The 25858-nt window shown below is 48.4% G+C and overlaps 1 protein-coding gene across 2 annotated transcripts in view; it reads left to right on the top strand.

Moving 5' to 3' along the window:
• The window catches only part of Spock1 (SPARC (osteonectin), cwcv and kazal like domains proteoglycan 1), a 459458-nt gene that overhangs the window by 285343 nt on the left and 148257 nt on the right, over positions 1-25858 (top strand). For both annotated transcript variants that reach the window (XM_026782920.1, XM_026782919.1), the window contains one exon: positions 25737-25851. In XM_026782920.1, the coding sequence (XP_026638721.1) occupies positions 25737-25851 (115 nt within the window). The remainder of the gene's footprint in view (positions 1-25736; positions 25852-25858) is intronic.

Raw genomic sequence — 25858 nt, 5'->3', positions numbered from 1 at the left:
TGGCGAACCTAAAGAAGCTAAGAAAGAAGGTGAACCCATAGAATTTTTTTTTTTAAATTCCTGTCCTACCCTCATACCAATATGCCTATGTCAGGCATGAAAAGATGCTTGAGACCAGGCCCAGGACTGTAGAGGACAGCTGGGAAATGGTTTGAAGGAAAGCAGCAGACTTGATTATGGAACTGGGAATTAAGGCATTTATGAAAAATACTTAGGAGTCGCAGCCTCAGGTAAAGTAGCCTGCAGGGGGACCTTGCAGTTGTCTTGAAGCATGGGGAAAGCCAGCTGACCAGCGAGTTAGCGCAGAGTGGAGAAGTGTGGTCAAGCTTAGAGAGGGAGGGGTCTGAGACATACACATGTTCCCTTCAGGCAAGCTGTTGGGAGAATGCTTGACCAGGTCCAGCCGGTTTCCCTCTCTGGAAGAAGTGCTTGACTAGAAGCTCAATCATCTGGGATGTACATTGTCTTTCCTTTGGTTCCCAGGGCATCGACAACAGATATTCATCAACCTTGTAGCATTTTGACACAGAGAAGATCCTAGATGTTTTGTAGTTAAATATTTAAGAAACATCTCCTTTATCCTGAAGGAAAGGGTACCCTGGTTGAAGAAATGGAATACACGCACATTTGCTTACTGAGCAAAGTGGGGTGGAAATGTTAAGATCCCCAGGTTCTGATCTCATGTTCAGTTCTAAATATAAACTAGACTAAGCGCAGAAGAGACCCGTGTCTGTCGTTACCGTGATCCTGACCCATGGCTTGGTATTGGGTCAGTATTGTTTTCAAAGTACCTTGGAAAAATATTTTTGGTACCCTAATCCCATCCTCAGTTGCTGACAGAGAAATGGCGGGGCAGTGGACCAAGCTTCATCTTGCCTTCAGTGAGCAGCTCTTACGTGCTCCATCAGTCAGTATCTTTGTCACTGGAAATGAATCCAGAGACATCTTCAGATGACAGGGACCCTCTGAACTACCTGTGGAGTTTAGAAGAGGGCAGAAACCAAGGGCCCTGCTGAAGACAGTACGTTGCACATGGGTCAGTCCCAGCTGCTGCCATCTTGGCAGTGTATCTGATGTTTGGGTTTTCTTTAAAGCACTCCCTGAAGACTTAGCCATCTTGGAAAGCCTGCCCAAAGCTATGCCATGACTTAGGAAAAAGGAGTGTCTGGTCTCTTCACGTAGCACCTTCATTCCCACGAATACCACACACCAGATGTCAGTCACTGGATGGAGGTGAGGGAGGATGGAGCCAGTACATTCTTTATCTTGCAGGCCACATGCATCGTTTGAGCGGTCATTAGTCACACGGGTAGCTGGGGTCTAGTTCACATGGCTTATTTGCCCTTGCATTTTCCTCTTGTCTCTGCATTCCACAGGGCAGGGCTCCTGCCTTATAAGCCCTGTATCCCCCAATGTGGCGCTCAGTGAGCGACTGGTGATCAATTCCATCAGCGCTTATTGAATTCTGAAGTGAGTTTACCTCCGTCAGCACAAACAAGAGGCAGTTAGGGTGTCTCCAGAGAAGGCCTGTATATTAGAATCTGTGAGTGTGTGGTTAAGACTAGAATAGCCCAGGGCTTCAGAAACTGAGCAGCGATGTCTCCCTGATTGCCATCTGACTTCTTGTGTACGGTAGGCCTGGGGTCTCCCGTGGAAAGGCTGAAAAGGAAAATAAACTCACCCCTCAATTGCTTTATTAAATAATACACAGATGACAACACATGAAATATTGATGGGCTGGGAGCTCGCCCTCCTGCAGGGGAGAGGGGCCTTTGTATAATTGGTTTTTCTACGTGGCAGTGGAGATGGCTTGGAAATAGTATTACCATTTCCCAGCGCCACTTCAAGCCCTGTCTATGCAAGGAGGGATGAGCCCCAGTGTTTTCTGTTTTTCTAAACCCTTATTACCCTGCCATCACTGAAGCATCAGAATGAATGGAAGGCCGCAGCAAGGCGTAGGTGTGTTCATTGAATCAGCTTACAAAATCAGGTACTTCATGTGGGTTGAAAGTGAGGGGCCCGCTCTGAACATCTTTTTGACAATTGGTGGAGTATCTGTTTTGTTTTGTTTTTTTTTTACCTGCCTGGAAGATTTAGGAAATGGTGTGGTTTGCCCTCCTCTTTGGTGGTGTCTCACCACGATGGCTGTCAGATTCCTTGAGAGAGTGGTTTTTCTATATAACTGAAGTATGGAAGCCTGCAAGTCAGGTGGCAGGGCATTCAGTGGCCAGCAAAGCAATTTCTTCATGGCTTTTTCCTCTGTAAGACGGGCAGGATATGAGCCATGGACCTGGTACTCTTCATGGCATTGTAAGTCACAGTGACCTTTATAATTGGAGGCCCATGGATGATGCATGTTTATCAGAAAAAGCACAGTGGGAGCCACGCTGCCTCTCGGATGTGGATGGTGATTCAAAGGCCGCTGTAAGCTTTGCTTTGTACAGTTGTTAGCCGGTGGCTTCGGAGGTCAGGGAACACTAATTGAATGCCTACTGTGTGTCCCCATGAGGTTTTCCTCTCTTGCCTCCATTTTCCTTAGATTTGGTCATTTGTAGTCTTTTTCTAACAAATGTTTTGGGCTGAAAATAAGTTGAAGCTGTCTGGGTATAAATACAGCTAGTTCTTTGTCACTTAGATCCCACGAGTCGATGTCCCTTTTTCAACCATCATTTATGGAACACCTGTTATGTGCTGGATCCTGACCCTTCTTCACACTGCCAGTTCACTGTTTTACATGAGGGCTTCTAGATGGAACTCCCCTCAGCAAACGTTGACTGTTATGTTCAGATTCAGGCCCAGTGCCAGTCTGTGTAAGGATAAATAAGGTCTATTATGTTCCCTTGAGTAGCTCACAACTAGGGAGGAAGTTAAGCAAAAACGGAAAAGCTAATCCCACATGGCTTACCCTTCCGTGGGATGGCTTATAGACCCTAAGTTGCATCCAGACCTAAGACTTAGTTTAGAAGTGGGTGTGTCTGTACCAGGCCACAGCCAGGTCATAGCCACACTGAGCTGTGTGGTAGTTGCTTGTGGCTTGCTGTCTACAAAAGGCCCCTGAATTGAGTTTTGTTGAGGCTTCACAGGACCCGCCCCTAGAATACATGCATTTACATCCTGGCTGTGGTGACAGTCTATGTCACAAGGATGTGGCGAACAAGGATAACATAAAGGCTTGGCAGTCACTCGTGTGAGGCTCTGGGTCCGTTTGTGGCTGAGCACTTAGGCGACAGAGACTTTTAATGGTTCTGAACTTTACTTTCCTTTTTCTCAGAGTAAATGCTTTTCTTACAGACTGAGGTACATTAACAACATGTAATCCTCTGGGTGTCTTAACAACAGGAGCATGGGTAGTCATGATGAGGGCTGCCCTTGGCTTGCAGATGGCTGCCTTCTTCACGACCTTTCCTCTGTGAAGGGAGGAAGGAGGGCGTGGGGGAACACAAGGGACTGGAAATGAGCACGGTCTCTGGCCTCTTTATGAAGACAGACTGGCCATGAGGCTCCGCTCTCTTCCTTTCATCTAACCGAGATTGATCCTCAAAGGAACGATCTTCAGACACCATCATGTTCTATCTGGGACTCCACATACAAACTCTGGCGGGGTCTGATTCTGTCCATAGCAGCGCCTGTGCCGTCTGCTTCTCTCAGGCATCCTGCCGGTTACCTGGTACCCGGTACCAGGCCCCCAGCGAGCGAGGGCCAGGATAAGATACTCTCACTACATGACACTCGTGACGAGAACTGAAAAATAATAAAGAGAAACTCCATTTGGTAGAGGAGTAATGACTTAGATCAAATGTTCACATAGGAAAAAAAAACGGCTTATTTTTGAATTTTGTTGGTCCCATTAACAGAATTTAATCTAGTGGTGAGGATTTATGGGGCTGCAACAGTCTGTCTCTCCTGGTGTTCGGAGGCGTACCTGAGGACTTCATGGAACTTCCCAGCTTTTCAGCCTTCCACAGCATACGGTCATTTCCGCTTCAAACAGCGTGGCCCTTATGCGTCTGTCTTTTTGTGCTCAGTGTGAGATGTGTGTGTTTTTAAATACGTCACCTGAGAGTCACCTGAGTTTTCTTAGCAGCCATTTAGAAGTGCGATATATCATTTGGCGTGAGAAAGGCCCTGCATTAGCACAGCAAGAAAACAACTCTGTTCAGCCGTGCCTGGCGTGCAGACGGGGCTATGGCAGAAGAGCAGCCGCCGTGCTGATAGACTGAGCACTGAGAGACGTCGTAATGCTATCCAGCCTACTGCCTAAAACACAGCCCATGCAACAGCAGGCCTGAGGGTGTATTCCTCCAGTTAGCTGATGTGGGATTAGTTATTTTATGTAATGGAAGCCAAGTCTGCGCACCCAACAGTCAGTGCAATGCTATCAGCAGCACAGTGAGCTGGTGTGCTTTGGCTGTGAGGCGTAGTGACCGTGTGTGCCTTTCCATGCCTGGGGATGCTGGACAACATCATTGCTGCTATTTCTGCTGTTCCTTGCCCAATGATATAGTAGTTAGTGATTTATAGAATTAGAACCTGGGTCACCCTAGAATACCCTTTGTAAAGGTTACCCTTGAATGCTTTTACAGACAGGGGCTTCTTGTGGTGTGGAAGATAATTCAGGCTACCAGTCTTACCTCTGACTGCCGTTTCCATGGGGGCTGTTGGCACTCAGTCACCTTGCATGTGTCACTCAACTGGACAGCAAGTCCCAGGACAGCGGAGCATTTTCCTTCCCATCCGCAGCTGCATTTCCAGCTGATAAATTTGCTCTTGGTGTAGAGTAGGTGTTAAAACTGTATCTGTTGTTTAATATCCCCATTGGCTATGTGTGGGTATGGTTTCTCTTCTAGCCAGAACTGTCTCCTGTGGTCTCCCATCCCAGAAGGCCAATGATCTCTTCCGAGGTGTTCACCGGAATCAGTGTGGTGGAGTAAGCAGGGGAAGTACTAGGCTGGACGGGGTCAAACATCTCAGCTCCTCAACAGTCTGTGCACAGGAGGAAGCAGGGAAGCCCCTTCCCCGGCTGAATGGATCATGGATGGTCTCTGGGTGTTCTTAAGGGACTTTCTGGCTAGGCCCTCCTTCCTATGTCGTTAGCTCCATTTAGGACCATGTGTCACCGTGTGTCATTACCTACCTTCCCCCTGAGGTATCTGACCCCACAAAGTTTTCTCAGGATCCCTAAACTCAACACTGTTGACAGTTGCCTGGAGAGTTCTTTGCTACAGAGTGCCTCACACTGTGGGGTTTATACCTTCCCTTGCCCATTCCTATTAAATGCCCGTGGCCTCACTCTCACCCAGGCACACACCAGCCATGGCGATTAGAGAGCTCTCCAGATGTTGCCAAACGCCCTCTGGGACCACAGCATCACTGACGGATGGAGAGCTCCCTCCATGGTCTGCTTGTGGTGAACATCACAGGGGGTGTGCTTAGGTGCAGAGCAGGTGGGAACATCACAGGGGTGTGCTTAGGTGCCCAGAGCAGGTGGGAACAGTACATTGATCAGAGGCTTCTTTTCCCCTAGGGAAAGTGAGATTTAAAAAAAAAGAAAAAGAAAAAAGAAAACAACTTCTTACCAGCTTGAAAGTGAAAATATGAAACTATCCCCATACATTTTGCTGGGGCCCTGGATTCACGCTGAGACAATCCCACGTTCAGTACATCACCAGAGATGAGAAGGGGGTGACAGCTCTCAGATCTTACCCAGACCATGACAGCTATTTGGGTTTTATTCTTATATTGTGGAAATTGGGGAGTGTGGCTCTGAATAATTGATAAAAAAGAGATAGGTTTAAGAAAGCCTCCATCATACCACATCTTAGATGTGAGCAAATCTTGCGGACGCATTTTCGTTGGTGTCAGGATATCACAAACAAGGCATTCATTACAAACTTGCTGATCATATTTTGTCAACAAAAGTACGTAGCGGGCTGGCTTCTTTGGGAGAAGTAAGAAGACACAAGACAGGAGCTCACAATTTGGCGGGTGACAGACAAAAGCTAGCAAAATCGTGAATCAAATATGAATCGTGACTAACACTGCAAACTAGAACAAGGCAGGCTCTGTGACACACACAGTGGTGTATGTCACAAAGAAACAGAAACCCAGCTCAGGTGGAGAGGAAGGGCTTATATAGAGAGAGGTAGGGGGGACAGCACAGGGCTAAGGCATCAGGCTCCTCATAGTTCTAAGTACTTTAATTTACTAACTCTGGGGGTATTTAATCCTTTGACTTAAATTAGTACAATTAGATGTGATTCTAAGGCAAGAGGTCTTGAGTGTTGTGTCCTCAACGCATCTGGAGGTTGACAGTGTTTGGAGTGTTTTCTCAACCGCAAGCTGCCTGCTCCCTAGGATATTGCCTGTCATCAAATAAGAGAAGAGGAAGATGGGATGGCAATATGGTCCAGATAGGATTGATCTCCTAAGCGTAGGTTCATGTGTTATGAGGATGGCTGGTGCTCAGGCTGGCAGTGTGGAACTTGCAGGAGGTGGAGCAGAGCAGGAGGTCTATAGGAAATTGGAGGCATGGGCTCAGAATGTGGGACCTTAGCATCCCTGCTTCCTGTTTAATGATGTGATCTCATCTCCCTCCCACGTTCCTGTCATCTGTAGAGCCCTCACCAGACTTCATCCAACTGAGTCTCCAACCTTTGAAACTCTGAGCTAACAAAACCCTATTTTCTTTATGAAATAAGCCTGCTTCAGACACTTTGTTATAGAATGCAAACCAAACTCACACAGGTGGGACTCTGGTAGCCATGTTTGCTCTCTCGACTCTAGCCAACTCTTGGTTCCAGGCTATCACAGATTGGGTCAAAGTGAACTCCAGATTTCAACCTGACTAATCTGGTATCCTGGGTAATTTGATTTAGGACTGAGAGCTTGTTGTTCTCCTCATGTGACCAGGGCTGTCTATATAACTGGGCCAGGGCAGCCCCATCCCCACCCTCCATGAAGCCTGGAAAAACTGCATGTACTATTAGTAGGTAGCCATCTCTGAGGAGCTTTGGTGCTTCCGTCTAGAATCAGACCACCACAGGGTCACCCTATGATGTTAGCATGTCATGCCTGGGCTCTTCTTACACCCTAGTCCATGTTCTCAATCTCCCCACCCCATCACAATGGCTCTTGGGCTTCTTTCCATCTGTGGTACAGCCACCACCTGTCCCTGGCTGACACGCGTGGAAGTGTTCTACCCAAAGCTCACTCGCTTGCCTTGATGATAGGGGTAGCACTTTCCAGACAGCATCCTGTAAACTGTGGTACTGGAAAGATCTATTGAACGCACCACCCTAAGCCTTCCTACCAAGTAAGATCCATCACAGTGACGAGCTCAGGTCTGGCTCTGCTTCGTGGAAGGTTTCATGTCCTAGAACTGTGATTTCCCATCTCCATGGGGTGTGTTGGCTTTTGAAACCACAGTCTCTGTGGTGGTTTAAATGAGAAAGTCCCACATAGGCTCAGATATTTGAATAGCTGGTGCTAGAACTGTTTGGAAAGGATTTGGCCTTGTTGGAGGAGGCGTGTCACTGGGCTGGGTTTTGAGGTTTCAGAAACCTGTCATTCCCAGTGAGCTCTCTCTTCCTAGTCCTTGTGGGGCAATAGATAAACTCTCAGTTACTTCTGCAGTGCCCTTCCTGCCTGCTGCCATGTCCCCCGCCGTGGTGGCTATGGACTCGTGCTTTTAAACTGTAAGCCCCAGATAAACTCTTTATTCTACAAGTTGCCTTGGTCATCATGTCTTAAAGCAGCAATAGAAAAGTAACTAAGACAACTAAGACAGTCCCTCACGACCTCTGTAAGGGGAAGTGGATTGAAACGTGGTGTCATCATCTAAGAAATTCATGTCTGAGAACTGTGTGATTGAGTTAGAAAAAGGAAACTATAAGAAGTACTTATGTTTTAAGGAAGGTTGCGGTCTTACATTGGCCAGGACTTGTAAGGATCTTGGGGCCACATCTGCCCAGTGGGCTGTGGGTGGGACAATCGACAATCTTAAGTCTAAAACTCAGTATCTACTTCAGGTCACTTCCATCATAGACATGCCTGTGAATTTTTATGCATATATTTTAGGTCTGCAAAAATTGATCCTTGACTAAAACTGTCTCTTATGTGATAGGAGTTCCATGCATCCATGTTTTAGGGGTTAGAGCCCAGGAAATGTGTAGAGATCAAGAAATTAGCAGAAAAATCCACAGGAGAGACCCCCTCCCCCAGAGACAATGCCCTTGTTTCTGCCTGGGGCTCCCTGGCGTAAAGAGCTCAACCCAGGACCAGAATCAGAAACTAAAGGTCCTTGGGCTGTTCGCCTGCTGTAGAGTCACCTCTGGGACCTGGCGGTTAGGGCTGCACAAAAGAGGGATGGGCAGGAAAGCAGTGTGAAGCATTGGGAGACAGGACTCCTGGGTGAAGGATCACTAAAGCGATTCCTCGAAATTAGTTGGATAAATAGGCAGAGCTAAGAAAGAAGTTGTTGTGTTGCTGAACAGTGAGGTGCAGAATTCTGCTAGGGAATGACCTCTTAAGCTGCCAGGACTAATCCTTCCAGGATAGGCTAGCCCAGCCATCCTGGGCGCTGCACAGGGAAAAGCAGTGGCTTGTTTATCTCGTGAAGAGAGGATGTGTTTTTATGGAGTCTCGGTGTACACACTCTGGTGCCTTTGGGACCAGACAGGCAATTAATGAACCGATGGAGGAAGGAGGCTGGCAGCGTGAGCGGCAGCAACAGCAACAACAACAGCAACGGGGGAAGGAGGGAGAGGAGGCGGAGGGAGGAGGCCACCTTGGTGGGGCACGCCACAGCCTGTAGACATCCCACGTCTCACTGTTGGTGACTTGAAATGCACCATGGGAGTTGGGCAGAGCGCTCCTGTGGACTCTGCTCCCTGTGCCCTCCGGCGTAGGTGTCTCTGTGCCTACTTGTGGTGGAATTCGTCCTTGGACCCTTCAAGATCAGCACACACTTGAATAAATTCTGTATCTCTGTTAGCTTATCTGTGACATGGGGATGGAGGTGAGCCTGTTCCAGAGGGTTCTTGGCAGGAGTCTATAAAATCAAATATGCTGGGTGCCCTTGACTTTCCTGGGCTGGTGTATGCCACAAGCACAGAGATCAGCCTCCCTCAGCACCAGGAGAAGAAACTGCATGAAGTAGGTGCTCAGTAAACATCTGTGCTTAGGCGATAATGGCTACTGGGTATCACACTACTTCAGAGTGAACCCAATTCCCTTGTTGATGCCCCTATTGAAGTCAAAGGGATGGGTTGCCATGGGAACTATGCTGCAGGCTGAATCTGCAAGCCTCGCGAGCTAAGCTACATAGGGCTAGCTCTGTGGAGAGGATAGTCACACAGAAGGCTGAAATCGGAGTTTTAGGGCAAATGCCCAGTATCCAGCGGCCCTCACAGGAAAAGCTGTATTCACCCTAGTGTTCCAGTTAAAGAGATGATCAGTGGTCAAAGCAGAGAGAAGAGGTTTATTCCGCTTACACTGGAACAGATAAAGGGGTCCTAACCAAAGTATGAACTTCAGGTTTAAACAGAGAAAGCACCCAGGCCGGGAAGCAAGAGGTTTTATGTAAATTGGGCAGTCCTGGTCACCCTGTGCTCTGATCCATCTTTTATCACATTCTGGTGAAGAAGTTTCTGTTGCCTGAGAAGACAAGGCCTCCCGGGATATCATTACTCCTGCTCCAGTTGTAGCTCACCAGGGATAGAGAACTGCCTTCCTCTTGGGGGTGTTTTGTTCCTTCAGGCTTCGCTGTTCTTGGATCCGAAGTGAGTGCAGGTTTAGGAGAACTGGAAACAATTAGGCACCAGGTCTGGAAGAGAACTGTGTGTGCAGTGGACCGTGAGATGCCTCAGTTACTCTGAGCATTGTGCTGGTTTCTGGGTGTACGGCTTGAGTGATTGACATGCCCTTGGGCAGAAGGAAGCTCAAGGGGACAAAGAGCAGACAGAGACACCCGGCTCTCGTGTTGCTTTTGATTATTGTTGGACTGAGGAGTCAGTGGGGTTCCACAGAGGAATTTTAAGTGGCTCCAGAAGGCACACCCGAGGGGTCCCTTCAGCGTTGCCTACCACAACCAGGTGAGAGTCGGCCACAGGCCCGCCTAGCAGCACAAAAAGGCCCTTCTGCTCTGCCAGTGTCCAAGGACCCAGGAATATATTCCGGAGGCCACTTACTTTGTGGTGTCTGGATTTTCTACCCTATTTAATAACCTGGTGAGGCTTTGTTGTGCTGTATCCATGAATGAGACTCCCTGAGATGGTGAAGCTGTCAACATGTTCTTAGGAATTATTTAAAAACAGCGGTGTACATCATCAGTCCATTTTCACCATTCTAGCCTTGGTCAGGGCTTCTTATGTGGGAATCTTGTTAGGTTGGAGCCTGGGTCCAGAGGCTCTGCCATTGTAATGAGGACTTTGAATTAGCATCCTTGGGGCCTCTTGCTCTTGTTGATTGGACAGAGCCCACAAAAAGCCCAGACAGAGCTTTTGTTTGTCGGTGAAAAGAACACACCAGGGAGATTTGTTGCCCATTTAAAAAACGATTGGGCACGAAACAGATACTATTTGGATTACACAGAATCACATACCCTCATTAGCGTGTTCAGGATCACAAAAGGCCTGATGGCTGGGTTAGTCCCAGCCAGTGAGATCTGGTGCCAGGAATGTCTGTTATACATTTGCAAGGGGAAGGAGTGTTTGGGAAAAAGCGTCTCCATTATTCCATTATTTCTTCCCCTTTAATCTTTTCCTTGTGTTCTTTGAGTGCCAGGTATCGGTTTAGGGTTTAGCATTCGAACACCACTGAATAGAAGCACAGACCCACCAGGTCACCTTTCTCCCACTGGACACCCGAACAGTGGTACCACTGGTTGATCAGTCTTCCAATGCAGGGCAGGCAGAGCCAGGCCCCTTCAAGGGGACTCATTGGATAGCCAGGTTCTCACTGATGTGGAGGCTGTTTATGGCTCTCCTGGGAGGTAAGGTGATTCTGGGGAGGTGCTTTGGCTTGAAGCTAACCTAGAGAAGAAAGAGCCCTCCCTTGGGCTGCTGCAGGTGGAAGGGATGGATGATTCAGCGGCATCGTGTGGGGAAGAGGTGGAGCGACCCTTCATCGAGAGCTTGCTAAGATCAAAACTGGGCTTCACCACAGGGCTCCTGACTGCCAACTCTACCAGACAACTCAAATCCTACTCTTCCTTTACCATGCATGACTTTGCTGGCACGGGTCGTGAAGATGAGGCAGGATCTAGAGCAGGGCCTGCAGTGCAACCCCCTTAGACATCAACCTGCTAATCAGCTGTCCGAAGCCTCCCTGCTCCACGGATACACATCTGAGAGCAGGCTGTCCTGAGATAAGTCTTTACTGTCCGCGGTGGGGGAGGGGCAGACGCACAGCTCCACACTTTTACGCTCAGCAGCCCAGGGTAAAACAGAACCCCTAATCTTTTAGGGATCTTGGCTCAGGCCCAAGCAAGATATGCGACTTCAATGCAGAAAAGGATTGCGGACTAAGCAGTGAGACACAGCAGTGGGGATTGTGTTAAAGATACTTTAAGGTAAAGCAAGACACTAGAGAAAATAATAAAAGCACAGCCAAGGGCAGGGATGCGGGCTTCTCTAAAAGAGACTTGCAGAAGATAAAATGTGCCAGCATGTTTAAGCCCAGAGGGAGAGTCCCAGGGTCCTCACATCAGCTATATATATCATCTGGACCCTCAAATTATAGCTCAAAAGTTTGCTAGGAAACCGTCCCCCTTTTTATCTCTTTTGGAAAGTTAGAGTCTAAGGTGTCTCCGGGGGTGCCTTTGATGGGATTACAAACTAATAAGGTAAACCAAAGAGTTTCACACCTGCCCTTTCAATGAAAATGGAGTCTCTTGAACAGAGTCCATGAGGACTGTAGTTTGCAGCGGAGAAAGAAGGAACGTGCCAGAATCCTTGCTTCTCTGGTGTCAGGAGTGTCTTCACCTGGATCCTGGGCAAGGGGCTCTTTCCTCATCTCATCACCAAGACCTCCTGTCCTCCTCGCCCGCCACATTTATCGAGATCTAATGTCTCTTCCTCACCTCTGTGCAGGCTCCGTTTTCCCTGCTCTCTCCTTCCTCCCCACTTCTCCCCCATTTCATCTCTGCTAGTCTACAAGCTCCCCGAGAGCAGGGCCTTTGTCTTAGCCGCCTCTCAAGGCCTAGTCCCATAGCAGTACGTGACACACAAAATGGGTTTCATGAATTGCATGGTGATTTGAGGGTTGAAACCTTCCCTGTGATGTCAAAGAAGACATTGGTCTGGGGATACCCGAGAGACTGTCCCAGTTCTGGGGCTTTGTGACCTCCGTAGGTTCTTCAGTGTCAGGTGTCATTTGCACAGTGGCTTTAACTAGCTTTAGCTGAGAGCGTCCTTTGAGGCAGACACATCAGATCACCTGGAGTTCAAAAATGGTACATGAGCCTGACCCCTGACCTCTCAAAGCAGACTAGAGCACTAGAAAAGTCCTGGTTATTCCTGGGTACCACCACTTCCCTGAACCTCTTTGATACTGTAGACACTGGGGACAGGAGCAGGCACTAGTTAAAAGGCAAAGTGCTGTCCCTGGTCTCGGAAAGCTCCTTCCACGGACTTCCAAGCAGACTCAAAGCTGTGCAATGGAGTGATGGCTTAGTTGGTGATTTGGGGCAAGCTGTGGTTTTATTTCTTTGGTGGCCAAGTGGAAATGCTAGTTATTTATTTTTGTGTGTCTTCCATGCACAGTAAGACCTGACCTATGCTTTTGTCACGTTGATCCCTCATAGAGTCCTGTGAGGGAAGCAGCAGGGAGCTCATTGGTAGAGTCGCAGGCAGGGCAGAGGGCTGGCGGCGGGCAGCTCTGGAGCGCTAACTGATGGGTTTACCAGGTGCGCAGGCACACACATTAGCAGTGATTGGATGGTGAGGGGCACAAGGAACAATGGAGGGAGAAACAAGGACACAGAAGACTGAAATGGTCCGGCGCTTGTCAAAGCCTGCAGTGGGAGAGGCAGCCACTCTCTCAGCTTGAGATGGTTTCTAAGCACTTAGAAGCTGCCCCCAGAAACCCTAGCTCCACTCAGCACTAACTTTGTGATGATTGCTTCAACACTCTCGGTTCAGGAGTGAAATTCAATGACCTTGGGAAGCTTCCCAAAGAAAGAGAAATGAATCTACCCTAATTGGGGAAAGAAAGAGCCTGGCAATGAATAGTCTCTGATTGCCCATTTATAAAACCACGGCCAAGCGTATCTGGAAGATTAACATTGGGAGGGGACAAAAGCAATAACAACTCTAATTAGGATATTAAGTTTGGTACCGAGGGAGCCACAAATGCTTATGTACCTCACCCAGTGTTCAGCACGTGGAGACCGTTACTTTCTGAATGCTTTAAGCTATTCAGTCTCTCTCTGAAAAGTCCCGGGTTCTTTCACTAATGGAACTGAGGTCTCTAGAAGGAGGTGGCCTGGAAGTTTGCTAGAGGGATGTTATTGATTAATCGCCTTTAATGGGAGTTGCTTTCTGATCAGACAGAACTAGCAGTTTGCTACTGAGGGTTCTCTGTATGCTCTTTTCCCACTATCGATTTCCCATCTTACACAGCAGACCCTGGAGAGCTCTCGGCCTCTTTCCAGAACCCTCTAAACTCAGTAAACACTTTCAGCACTTTCCAAACTTTCCTCCCAAAGAGTCTCTCAGGACCAGCAGGTGCAAAGACCTACTCCGAGGCTCAGTGCAGAGAACACGCTGTCCGCTCATTCCTGGAGTCTCTTCTTTGCCAGTCTGCATGAATCCTGGTTGGTTTACACACGAGACCAGTGGTTTCTGTAAAGTTTGCATGAATCATGGTTGGTTTACATGCTAGACCAGTGGTTTCTGTAAAGGAAGTTGGGGCTACCCACCACAGGGAGATCTGCCAGAGGTCTGCATTCTCTGCGTCCTGCCATGCAGTCTGAGGGACAGGCTTAGACTGCATTGTGGGAAACAAGAAATGGAGGCATGAGGCAAGAGGCACTAGCAGCATACAAAATGGGACTCCTCCTTCTTTAGCTGCTTTTGAGATTTCCTCAGGAAGGAGACCAGAGGATGGGTTACTTGTGCCCTAGCAGAGCTCTGCACTGAATTTCTGCTTCCTGAGATGTCACATGTCGTCAGAGGAGCTCTGGATTGGCATTTGGAGCACCCTTACCTCCATTCTAGGCAGGCTCACCTCACTTTCCTGGTGCCTCACATTCCCTGTCCCTGACCAGTTCAGCAGAGCAGGACAGGAGTATCGGGAAGGCAGGCGGGTCGTTCTGACCAAGGACTCAAGGGCAATGACATCCCAACCCGGCTTCCCTTGCTGTGTGCTGTCTATCCCAGTGTCCCCAACCTGCCCCATTTACAATCTCACCTTAGATCAAGCCTTTAATTAATGGTGTTTACCTGATTCTGCTTCCCTTAACCATTTTCTTCGCCATTTTCCAGCAGTGCCTGGAAGATGTCTCAACTCTCCAACTCCCCTTCTCTCTAGCACAAATGTTTCAAAGCTCGCAACTCTGCTCTCAAGTACAAATGCAGAACGCACACCACTATGGGGTGTGGCAGTACAGTTCTCGTCTATGGCTTTGTTGTATGATCCTAGTGCACAGAACTTAGAGAAATGATTTTTTTTTTTAATTCTCAGCCTCTCTGGGGAGGAGGCACTGCCTATTCCTGAGATGTGGGAACCGTGTGCTTCACAAGCTGGCATCAACCAGCTGTGGTTCTGGTTACTTACGTAAGGTTTCTGGACAAGGTCTTTGAACACTTGAACTTGGTGCTCAAAAAGGAGTTTTAATTTGAGTGTAGAGTGGAGACTGGGAAGGCCAAACAGAATCGCCCCAGGGCTTTGGGCCTCTGAAGTGTCCAGGCTCCCTGCCCTCTGCTGCTCTCTGTGCTCTGGGAGGAAGTGGACCGGAAGTGGTGAGTGACTGGGATGGGCAGCTGAGTCCGCATCAGCTTGTGCCAGGTCTCTTCCATGTATCCTCTCAACTCCCCCTCCCTCAACCTCAGAGAAGGGTTCCTGCTTCTCTGCGCCTGCTCTTACAAGCCACAGAACCACCCAGACCCCAGATCCCATGCAGGCAGGTGAGGCGGCACGGCACACCCCCCTCTCAATACTCTCTACCCCAAAGCTGTACCTTCTTGGTACAAAACAATGGTGGGAGTGGATCTTAGTGTGGTCCACGGCCAAGGATGTTGGTGACGGTGGGGTGAGCAGCATGAGAATCACTAGCTCTGTGCACGTCTTTGCTCCTAGGAAGACTCCATGTTTTGCGGGGTTTCTGATTGCATTCGAATGATACACAGATACAAAAGGCAGACTCTCAGAGCAACAGTGATCTTTTAAGCGTACCCTTTTTTTTTCCCTGCAAATATTTGATTTTTTTTCTTGTGTTTATTATCTCCTCTGATCCTCTAGGTTATGAACTGGTTCTTTTGTATTTTAAGTAACTCTCTCTCCTTTTTCCATTCATGTCTTATGAATAATTTATATATATATATATATTCATATTCAACTATAGTGAAAAGGACCAAGTGTTTTTACTAGTAAAACATTTTAATTAAATTCTGGCCATCTTGAGGGATGTGAGGCGGTGACTTCTCTGTGGATGGAGGTCTAGCCTTTCTCAGGTCCCCTTGTTCACGCTGCCCTGTCTCTGTGACTGCCAGGCTTGGTGTCTCTCTCCATCTGTGCTGTGGGTTGAAGGCTGTTCAGCAGCAGCGTGAATGAGGCTCCCCAGCTCATTCACTGGGCAGCATGACCACAATGGAAAGAACCCACAATTTAAAAAAGGAAAGAATGTAACAGCAACACAAGATTATTCAAACACCCTAAAACTTGGCTTAGCTATTCCTGTTTGTTGTGACAAGGGCTTATATAGCCCAGGCTGGCCTTGAACTCGCTATGTAGCCAAGGGTCACCTCTGCTCCTGGACCTTCCCCCCAGTGCTGACATTATAGGTAGGTAGTGCCATGCTCAGCATCAGGCTCGGCACGTGGCTGCTTGGTGTTGTGTTTACCATGTGTCCCCATCATGGGACATTTTCCTGGTGTTCTAGTGGCTCTGAGGATCACCTTCTCTGTGATGCTCAGTAGGCCTGAAGCCCAGCCTCGCTGACCATGTGACCACAGGCTACTCAATGTCTCTGTGTGTCCATCACCAGTTGATCGGTTAAGAATAAACTGGTGTCTGCATGGGTTTCCTCATTGCTGGGCTAGAGGGTGTGATAGTATGTTACCCTATAGGTCCATCCATGACACTCTTGATGCCACCAGCTCCCTGACTAGCTGAGATCTTATAAGGATTCTCCTCCCCTTTCTCCCCACTTAGACCCAATGTGCTGCTGGCTCATTTTGTTCTGGCCCCCTCTGCCCTTCTGTGACCCCACTTAAAGGGCAATCAGTTTCTTGTCAGAATCACTGAGGGACGCTCCTCCCTTCCCCTTTCTGGGTCATGTAGGAAGAAGGGGGAGGTTGATGTGAGAGCCTTGGGAAGGAGACTAGCTGGCCAGGCTGACACACATTTCTGCAGTTGCTCAAGCCCGTTTCTCTCAATGCTTTGTCTTCTAATGATCAGGATGTGTAAACAACCATGCTGGCCTCGGCGGTGGTTGCTCATGTCTTGTTCTGTGTGTGAACTAAGGGCCCATTCTCTTGCTGGGTCTCTCATTACTTCTAGACAGTCATGGACTGTTCTTAACTCCTTCGTCTCAGAGACAAACTGCAAACTCTCTCAGGAATGGGCCAGAACCTGTTTCAGTCCTTGCTTGTGATCTTAACTTCTATTGTCTCCCTGCTACAAAGAAGAGTCTCCAGGAAACTGAAGGGACTAGGCATGCTGACAGCGGTCCTGGAGCAGGTGGTCATGGGCACCAGTCATGTTAGCCTTCAGTCTGTGGGTGATTGTTCCCGAATGTCCCCGAGGTGCCGCAGGATCTAAAGCAACTACCCAGGAGAAGCTGAATGAGGAGGAGGCTGGGCCTGGTGCAGGAGGGAGGGAGGTGAGGCTTCGGGAGAAGCTGGATATAGAAGAACAATGCATCCTCAGAAACAGTGAATCTGGGGCTTAGTCTTGGCCGGGAGGGCTTTCTGGTGCCAAGAAGCTACTTTCCTCCTGACCATCTTTGAAATTTCAAATTGATTTTTCCTAATTCACCACAGACATCCACCTATGTGAGGAACTACAGGCCTGTACTTTAACATAGCCACACGCTGGTTTATACAGATGCTGTGTAATTAGTTAAATCATTTACCTGTAGATGACATTAACGGACGAGTGTTGTGTCATCTCTTCCAAATTAGCATGCTAGAGTCTCAACACACAGGTTGGCCATGTTTGGAGGTGAGGCTTCTAGGAAGTGATTAAGGTTAAATCAGGTGTATGAGCTTTATAGGGTGGGGCACTATTCCAATAGAATTGGTGTCCTTCCTTATCAGAACACACCAGGGAACTTGCTGTGTATCCCTCCAAGTTCATGCAGCAGAAAGAAGGCCACATGAGGACAGAGTAAAAAAGCTGGCTCTCTACACAGTGGGAGAAACTCTCACAGACACCACCATGCTGGAAATCATCAAGGCTCCATCCTGCAGAACCAGAGAAAATAAACGCATTGCTTGAGCACACAGTCTGGGGGCTTTTGCCAACGCAGCCTGTTCTAGTGTGGCTTCTGTTGCTGTGATAAACTCCATGACCAAACCCGCTGGGGGAGGAAAAGGGCGAATTTCACCTTACAGGGTCACGGTTCATCCGGGAGAGAAGGCACGGCAGCAGTCTGGGGGGAGAGGGGGCACCGAAACAGAAGCCATGGAGGAATGCTGCTGTCCGATTTGGTCCCAGGCCTATGTTCAGCCGCCTTTCTTCTACAATCCAGGCCCACCCGCGTAGGGATGGTACCACAGATACCACACACAGAGGCCTGGATCCTCCTGCATCAATTAGCGATCAAGAAAATGCTCTTACAGACGTGCTCACAGTTCAGTCTGATGGAGGCAAATCTTTAATTGAGGGTTCCTCTTCTCAGGTGCCTCAAGTTGACAACCTAGATTAGTCATTACGTAAGCCAGACAGACCAATGCGTGTGAACGTTTAAATTGTTTATAATTTCGCCTTGTTATAAACCATTGGCGTGATCATTTTTTCTTTTTGCATAATTTTGACTTGCTGGATCATAAGCTGTTTCTTTTTCAACCCTTTAAATTAAAATGTCTTCTATTGTTAAATTTATGCGTATCATAAAGACAAGAGTAATAAATGCCCTACATCCTTCCAGCTATTGTCTAGTCCTGTGTCCACACCCTTAGTAAGTAGGAAGGTGCTTGTCGCTTTGGTGCAGGGAATTGGGAATCTTCAGACCCTGGACTCGGGGGAAAGGAAGGAGCACGACTCTCTTTGATCAGTTACATCTTTTGTCCTCTGCCTCTGTGTCATTATCTGTCCCGCGCCGTGCCCTCCTCTGTGGCCATTTCCCAGTCCTTGGGCACACGGGTTCAACCTGTCTCTCTGAAATTAACTGTGTGTGCTACCTAGCCACATGGCCAATAAGTCCCTTTGTTCGCCCTCAAAGAACTTGGGAAGCCCTTGAGTGTGAAAGCCGAGAGTAATGAAGGAGGCTTCCAGCCTGCCCTCCTTCCCAGCTTCCAGCGAGATCCAATGAGTGCAATTTGTATTCAAGGAGGCTCCGTCGTCAGCTAGTAAGCAAGTGCCTCCAGAGAAGGGGAGATGCGATGCACACACCAGTTACCATGGGGACAGACAAGCTATAATAAATGTCCAGGATCCTAGCTTGAGGAGGTTTTCACAGTTTGGAGTAATTTCTTTGTCAATCATCTGTGAAGTTCCTCCTAATGAATCACCGGGCCTGACTGCTCTTCAGTCGACTATGGGCCATGGGGATCCTGGGCAGAGGCCAATCTTAAAAGCAAAGGCAAGAGCATGGGCCATCACTAATTTGTACATATTTTGTAAATTGAGTGACCTCTGTACGCGTGAGATTCTGTGAGTCTGCAGAGTGGGGCACAGTTCACACAGCTTTTCGAGAACGCATTGGCTTCCTGGTCTCAGAGGGTCATCGTTGCTTCCCAGAATCCTGTGCAGCTGGGGAGAGGAAGTAAGGCGGTTCAGTGAAGGAAGAAAGGGTGTTCCGAGAGCCATAGGCACTCCTCTGTCTTAATGGAGAAGAACTTCTCGCTTCTGTGAAGCCTCTCTGTGCTTGCTTAGTGCCACTCCACACACAAAGTGTGCACCAGGCTCCCTCTTCCTGCTTCTGTACCCACTTAACCATAGAAGGGCATTTTAGGGATCACCAAGACCTACCATGTTTACAGTTGTTCTGGGACTTGGAGCTGTGGCTCCCCATGGCTTCCAAGGCCCTCCATGACTGTGTCATCACCCTCTCTAGGGGATGAGGGAGCACTTGTCACCCCTACCCAACCTGCTGCAATCCTGTGTCCCAAACAGACCAGACTCCTCCTGTCCCTGGGAAGAGTCTCCCCTCCTGCAACATTCTCCCTGTCCTAGCGCCTCACTCAGACCCACTTTTCCATGGGTGCCAGTCTCTCCAAGGGAGTTCACCAGCTCTAGGCAAGGTACTCAGACCCATTTGACTTCTATTGAGTTATGAGCTTCTAGCAGGGAGATGCGGGTCTGTGGCCTGCCAAAAGATACTTCACGTGGAATAAAAGACTGCTGAATTTGGCTGAGTAGACACAGACAGGCATGAGTGATTGTCCAGGTGACCAGGGGATCTTCTGTGTCAAATTTCAAAATAACCCCTTCTCCTCTCACCCTCTAGGGAGTAGCTGCAGAATTTCTATAACAGGTGTTTTGACCCTGACCCTTTGTCAGTTAAGACAGTAGGATGTGCCCAAGGGCAGTGATAAGGCTTAATCCTGATTTTTAAAATCAATGTGGCTAATTAAAAAATAACTCACTGAACTAAAAAACAAGTTCAGAAACAATTACGATAATTAAAATATCACCACCTTAATTGAGACCAAGCAATGGGCTTAAAAAATAACATTAATTAAAAAAAAACCTACATGAAGCTTGTAATTAACTGGCTTTTGAATTCAATGTGCTTCAGCTCAACAAATCTCTCTATAAATTAATTCATTCTTATTTTTTCCTTGAAGAAAGATTTGTAAAAGTTATTTTGAAAAATTAATTGGATGTGTGTTCTATACCAGTTGACTCTGGGCTAGTTTCTGCTGGAAGGTGGGTGGGAGAGAGGGCATTAGCTTCACAGTCCCTGTGGTGCCCTCGCTGGCCACATTTTCTGGTTAGCTCCTGGTGAGTCCTGCAGGTGTTGTGACACTGTAGCAGGGACACTGGGTTTTGTTGTCTCTGGAGGATGGCTGCTTTCTGTCACCAAGCATGTACACAGAGAGAGTGCACCTTGGAGAGAGCCACCAAGAAATCCCCAGTGCCTTGACAGCAAGGCTCCACACCTGCACAGGGCTGTCCCTGCTGTCTGTCCTTCCTGCTTCCCTCCCCTCACGGGAAGCTCCCCCACCTGGTGGAAGGGATTCTCAAATACTGATTCTTTTTGAAAAAGATTCCTATACTAGTTATTGGTTTTAAACATCACAGAGACCAGAGGAGCACATCAGAACCCTTGGAACTGGAGTTACAAAAAGTCGTGAGCTGCCCTGTGGGTGCTGGAACTCAAACTCGGGTTCTCTAGAAGAGCATCCAATGCTCTTAATGCTGAGCCATCTCTCTGTTCCCTGATTGCTGTATTTGGGGATTTCATACAAGAGTATGCTATAAATACATTCTTTCCACTACTCCTTCTCTGTTCCAACTCCTCCTGTGTTCCTCCAACTACCCTCTCTCAAACTCATGACCTCTTCTTCTATATTTACTACACACTCACATACACACACGCGCACACAACACACACACACACACACACACACACACACACAGCACCCCGACTGAGTCCAATTAGTGCTGTCCTTTTCTACATGTGTGTAGGTCTGATTCCTTACAACTGAGATCCTGTCTCTCAAAATAAATCTAAACTATTTCTCCCCATCTCAGCAGTTATGATGCAATAGTAACATTTGTAGGTTGGGGTTAATCAACAGCTATACAATTAGACCTAAAAGCCATTCAATAGGAGGAAAGTCAGACCTGGTACTATCAACCCAACCAAGAACCCATGGCTACAGAAATCAAAGGCCCTAGAGGAAAACCTGGTACCAGCATGTTCCTAAAACCACAAAGATTCCTCCTTAAGCCTGGAGACATGTACAGCCCTGACATCTTACCAAAGAAGTTTCTTTCTTTGGAGAAAACTTTCCAACTAATCAGAGTGCAGAAAACAAATAACTCTGGGGTGCCCAGCCCCAAATGGAACATCTACACTAGAACCCCAGACATAGGCTCAGGAAACATTGAGGGAGCAGGGGCGGAAAGATGGTAAGAACTCGAGGACCAGGACAACCGCTGTGAGATAGTTTCTTCTGCATAGGATGTTTTGCCTCCAAGAACTCCCACCAACATGGCTGCCTGCCCGAGACCTGCAGAGTCCACACCAGTCAGCATGCTGAACTCTCACCAACATGGTTGCCTACTTGAGACCTGCATAGACCACACCAGTCAAGATGCTATGTGGCAGGAGGAAAGTCTCACAAGGCCCCGCCCCTAGATGAAATGCCACTTCTAGGTTGATCTCCTACCCGTCATTTCTTTAGAAAGAGGAGCCAGGCAGTCCTGTGCTGTGTCAGGGCTGGAGCCTTGTGGCTTCTGCTCAGAGCACAGTAGACCTGGACTCCGTGTCCTTTCATCCCCCGTCAAACCAAGCACGGCTATATTTCAAAGCAAAGCGAGTGCCGGTGATGAAGCGGAGGCTGACCCCTTGATTTGTGAACGTTCTGCTGTGCTGTGAAGTTCATCTACTCCAAACAATTCACAGACATGTTTGAAGTGCTCAGACCCTCGTAATTACCGTTGAGCTGATCGGACGTCTCGGTGCAGATCGTTAATATGTGCACGGAGTTAAGTAGTGGATGGCTGACGGCTGGCTGGCTCTCCTTTGCTCGCGTGATACTGAGGATGCAGCGTAGGCCCTCACAACTGCTAGGCAAGGCTCTACCCACAACTCCCTTTTTATTTAGAAGTGGGGTTACAGGAAGTTACCCAGGAAGGCCTTGAACTACTTACCATTCTCTCAAGTAGCTGGGGTTTCAGGTAGCACCCTCAGGCCTGGTTGACTGTTAGTTAAAATATTCACATTTGGGGTGGATGTTTTGCTTATTAAGTTTGTCTGGCTTTTCAGATGGTAGGGACTATCTACAGTAGTTACCCTAATAGTAGGATGGCGATTATGAGAATACAGGGAACTGAATGGACATGGGTCAAGTGCCTCTGGTAGGGGGTGGGGATGGGTGTCGCCATGTCTAGAGCTAGTAGGCAGAGCGTGCAGCTCAGTGTCCCCTTCTGGTTGAGTTCTGGCGCTGGTGACTGTGTGACTCGGTCCTGAGGGACACACTGTCAGGGTGTGTTGTGGCCTCACAGCACCAGACCCATGGACTCACCTTTTACTCCTTACAGCCCAGAAGAAGTCTAGAAAATGGTGTGGTGGGCTGCCCACTTCGAGTCTGGGCTTGTCAATCAGCTTTCTAGATGATCGGCTCTAGCAGAACGAGTAATAGGACAGAGTTTGAGTTGATAGAGAGAGCAGTATGCAAATTTCCACCGCGCCTCTCACCTGCCACTCTCTTCGAGACCAATTTAAATGCGACGTGCATTTTGTCCAGGGGCCGTCTCTGGATGCTGTGAGGGCTAAGTGAGAGAGGTAACCAGTGAGAGCAGGCTGACCAGAGACACCTGGGAAAAGAGACCCTCGATGGAGACTCCATCAGACTGACTTGTGGGCTTGTCTGTGCGGCTCGGTGAATCCATGAGAGACTCTCCCACGGTGGGCAGTGCCACCCCACGCTGGTGGTCCCACATTGTTTAAGAGTGGTGGTTGAACATGAAGCTGTTGGAAGCCAGCCAGTGAAGGGCTCTCCTCTTTGTTTCCTGTCCCTGCTCCTGCTTGAGTTCCTGCCCCAACTTCCTGCAGCGGTGGACTGCAGTTGGGGAGATTTAAGCCGAATAAGCCCTTTCCTCCTCCCTAAGTTGTTTTTGGTCTTCTTCATTACAGCACCAGAAAACAAACTAGGGTAATGAGCTAATCCAATTTGAGGGCTTAGTGCACCGCCTGCATGTCAGACATACTTGAGTGAGTGCCAGCGATTGTTCCTGTAATTATGAAGCCTTGTTACCCACTCTGAGAACAGAACACAAACCTTCAAACCCAACACATGTATGGCACGTGTTTACCATCCTAGATGTAAAGACACCTGCAATGTATTAACCAGTGGCAGCTAACAAGCCCTAACCATCCATAAAGGAGCTGTTAGTATCCCAATTTTACAGAAGAAGAAATGGAGGCATAGACTGGTTGGAAAACAGCCAAACTAGAATTCAGTCCCAGAAGCCCTGGAGCTGAGGTCTGTGCCCTTTCCTGCCTTGCACAGTTGCATTGTTCTGGCCACCTGGATGGCAGTGTGGACAGAAAACGTTCACGGGAAGTCAGCTACAGAAGCAAAAGAGTCCAAATTCTGCTCCAGTGTCAGTCACACACATCAGATAGTGTGGCAGAGTCCAGTACCCATCAAGGAGGCCAGCCTGAGATTCTCCATCTCTGAAAGCCTCTGGGGCAGAAACTCAAGGCTCAGCAGTATTGGCACCTACTGAGGGAAATGCCCTAAGTGGCCTCTGTGGTGAGGTTGCCGGTGGTGTAGTCTCCAGGTTCCCTGAGATCCTAAGTGGTGAACGAAGGTGAGAGAAGAGACAAAGAAGGACTGGCATTGTCCTCACGGGTGGTCACATGCTAATCTTTACTGGATACCTTCGTTCTGAAGGCGTCTTAGAGAGCAGTTGAAGTTGGCTGCACTACACTCCAAGGTATGATGCACAGAGATCACTCCAACCTTCTAACGTCATCTTCAGAAAAACCAGCCGTTTCTACACAGGACCAGGAAGCTCTGCCTGCAAATTTCTAGAAGGCTCAGCTCTGGAGGACTGTGTGGGCAGGCCTAGCCTTCTCTGCTACTTGCCTCCAGTGGCTGCTCTCAGCTTAGGACTCAGGAGCAAGCCCTGTCTCTGGGGCTCAAACCAACTGGCTCGCCTGTTGGCTTGCCTGTTGGAGCCTGTTTCTCTGTTAAGCCCAAGCCTCAGAGCATAAGCCCTGGGAAGTAGACTCTCCCAGGCAACTTCACTGGGGTGGGACTCGGGGGCCTTGCTGCTGCTGTGACTGATAAAAGAACGCTCCCTGCTTGTTCACAGCTGCCACCCCTGCCACAGGGAGGAGCCACCCTGAGATACACAGCAGTTGCACCTCCCAAGGTTGTGGGTTCAGGACCCTTGAGAAATTCCCAACAGCAGCCTAAAGAAAGTGATGTGTGATTTTCAGGCCTGGGTGGCAGGGAAGAACTGTGACTTTCTGTGTGGTAGCCGGAGCGTCATCGGTGGGGTGGACAGTTTTGCAGTTCCTGCTCGGAATGCCAATCTGTTTAGACAAATGTTTGTGTGAGGGTGGTGTGGGGAGCTCCCTCCCCTGGCTTGGAGAGCAGTTATGAAAGATTTACTGCCTAACAGGCTTTCAGCCTGGAAGCTGGGAGATGGCACAATCGCTTTTGTTTTGCAGAGAATCCCCTGGGGCCCCCTCTGTACCCATGATGAGCACATGTACCTCAGCAAGCAGAGCGCTGATTAGCCAGGGGCCTGCTGCTCAGCCTCGTCTAGAAAATGCTGCTGAATATGACCTTGTGCCTTTGGGAATTCTTTCTAGAGTTATGTGTTTGGAACAACTTTTCCCCTCTCTCATTATTCAGACCCACAGCTCCAGCGAAGAGATTGACTGTCTCGTGATTGCCCAGACACGCCGCCCCGCGTTTGCTCAAGCCGCTCTTCCTGCCCGGCTTGTCTTTTCCATCTTTGCTTTGCAAAAATCCTGCCCATCCTTCAAGATTCAATTCAAATATTAATGCTTCACTAATCCTTGCCCTAGAAATTGATCTCTATTTTTCTCTCCAGCTCTGTTATCATTCTCTATGCCCATCACGGCCCTTATCTAATTCTGCCTTGCACAATCAATATTTATGTGTAGACTTTCCCCACTCCCACTTACATCCGAACTTGGTGTTGTACAAATGTGTTGCCCGTTCTGAAGTTTTCAAAAAAAATTAAAATAAACTATTCATGTATGAAGTTCATATTTATTGAACAGAAGCAAACAATGTCAGCAAGAATTTTGGGTGTGTGTAATAGGAAATAATTAAGATTAAGCATGGAAGAAGTCACGCAAGCCAACAATAACCAAAGAGGGTCAGTCTTGGTATCTCTTGGTCCTTGGATTATGTACAATTGTGAGGGATATTTTTAAAGAGTAATTCCTGCTGAAAAATCACGGCACTGGAAAAGGCCCAGTACACGAACGGGCTGCTCTCTGGGTGCTTGAGAGCCCTGGGTGACAGATGCAGAGCTCTGCCTGACTTGGATTCCCTTGCAGCCCCACCAGCCTCGGAAAAGACACGCAGCGCAGATCGGCACAACTGGCCGATTTCCCACTTGTCTATGTGAGTGGTGACGGAAATTAAATTTCCCTGGAGGTGCTAACCCTGCTCTCCTTGTTTTTATCTCAGCCCTGGACCCATCCAAGGACCCTTGCCTGAAGGTGAAGTGCAGCCCCCACAAAGTGTGTGTGACCCAAGACTACCAGACAGCCCTGTGCGTCAGCCGCAAGCACCTGCTGCCCAGGTAAGTG

This window comes from Microtus ochrogaster, chromosome 16 (genome assembly GCF_000317375.1).
Source record: "Microtus ochrogaster isolate Prairie Vole_2 chromosome 16, MicOch1.0, whole genome shotgun sequence".
NCBI classification, from domain to species: Eukaryota; Metazoa; Chordata; class Mammalia; order Rodentia; family Cricetidae; genus Microtus; species Microtus ochrogaster.
Note: the sequence above shows the minus strand (reverse complement) of the source record. Positions and strands in the feature narration are given on the sequence as shown.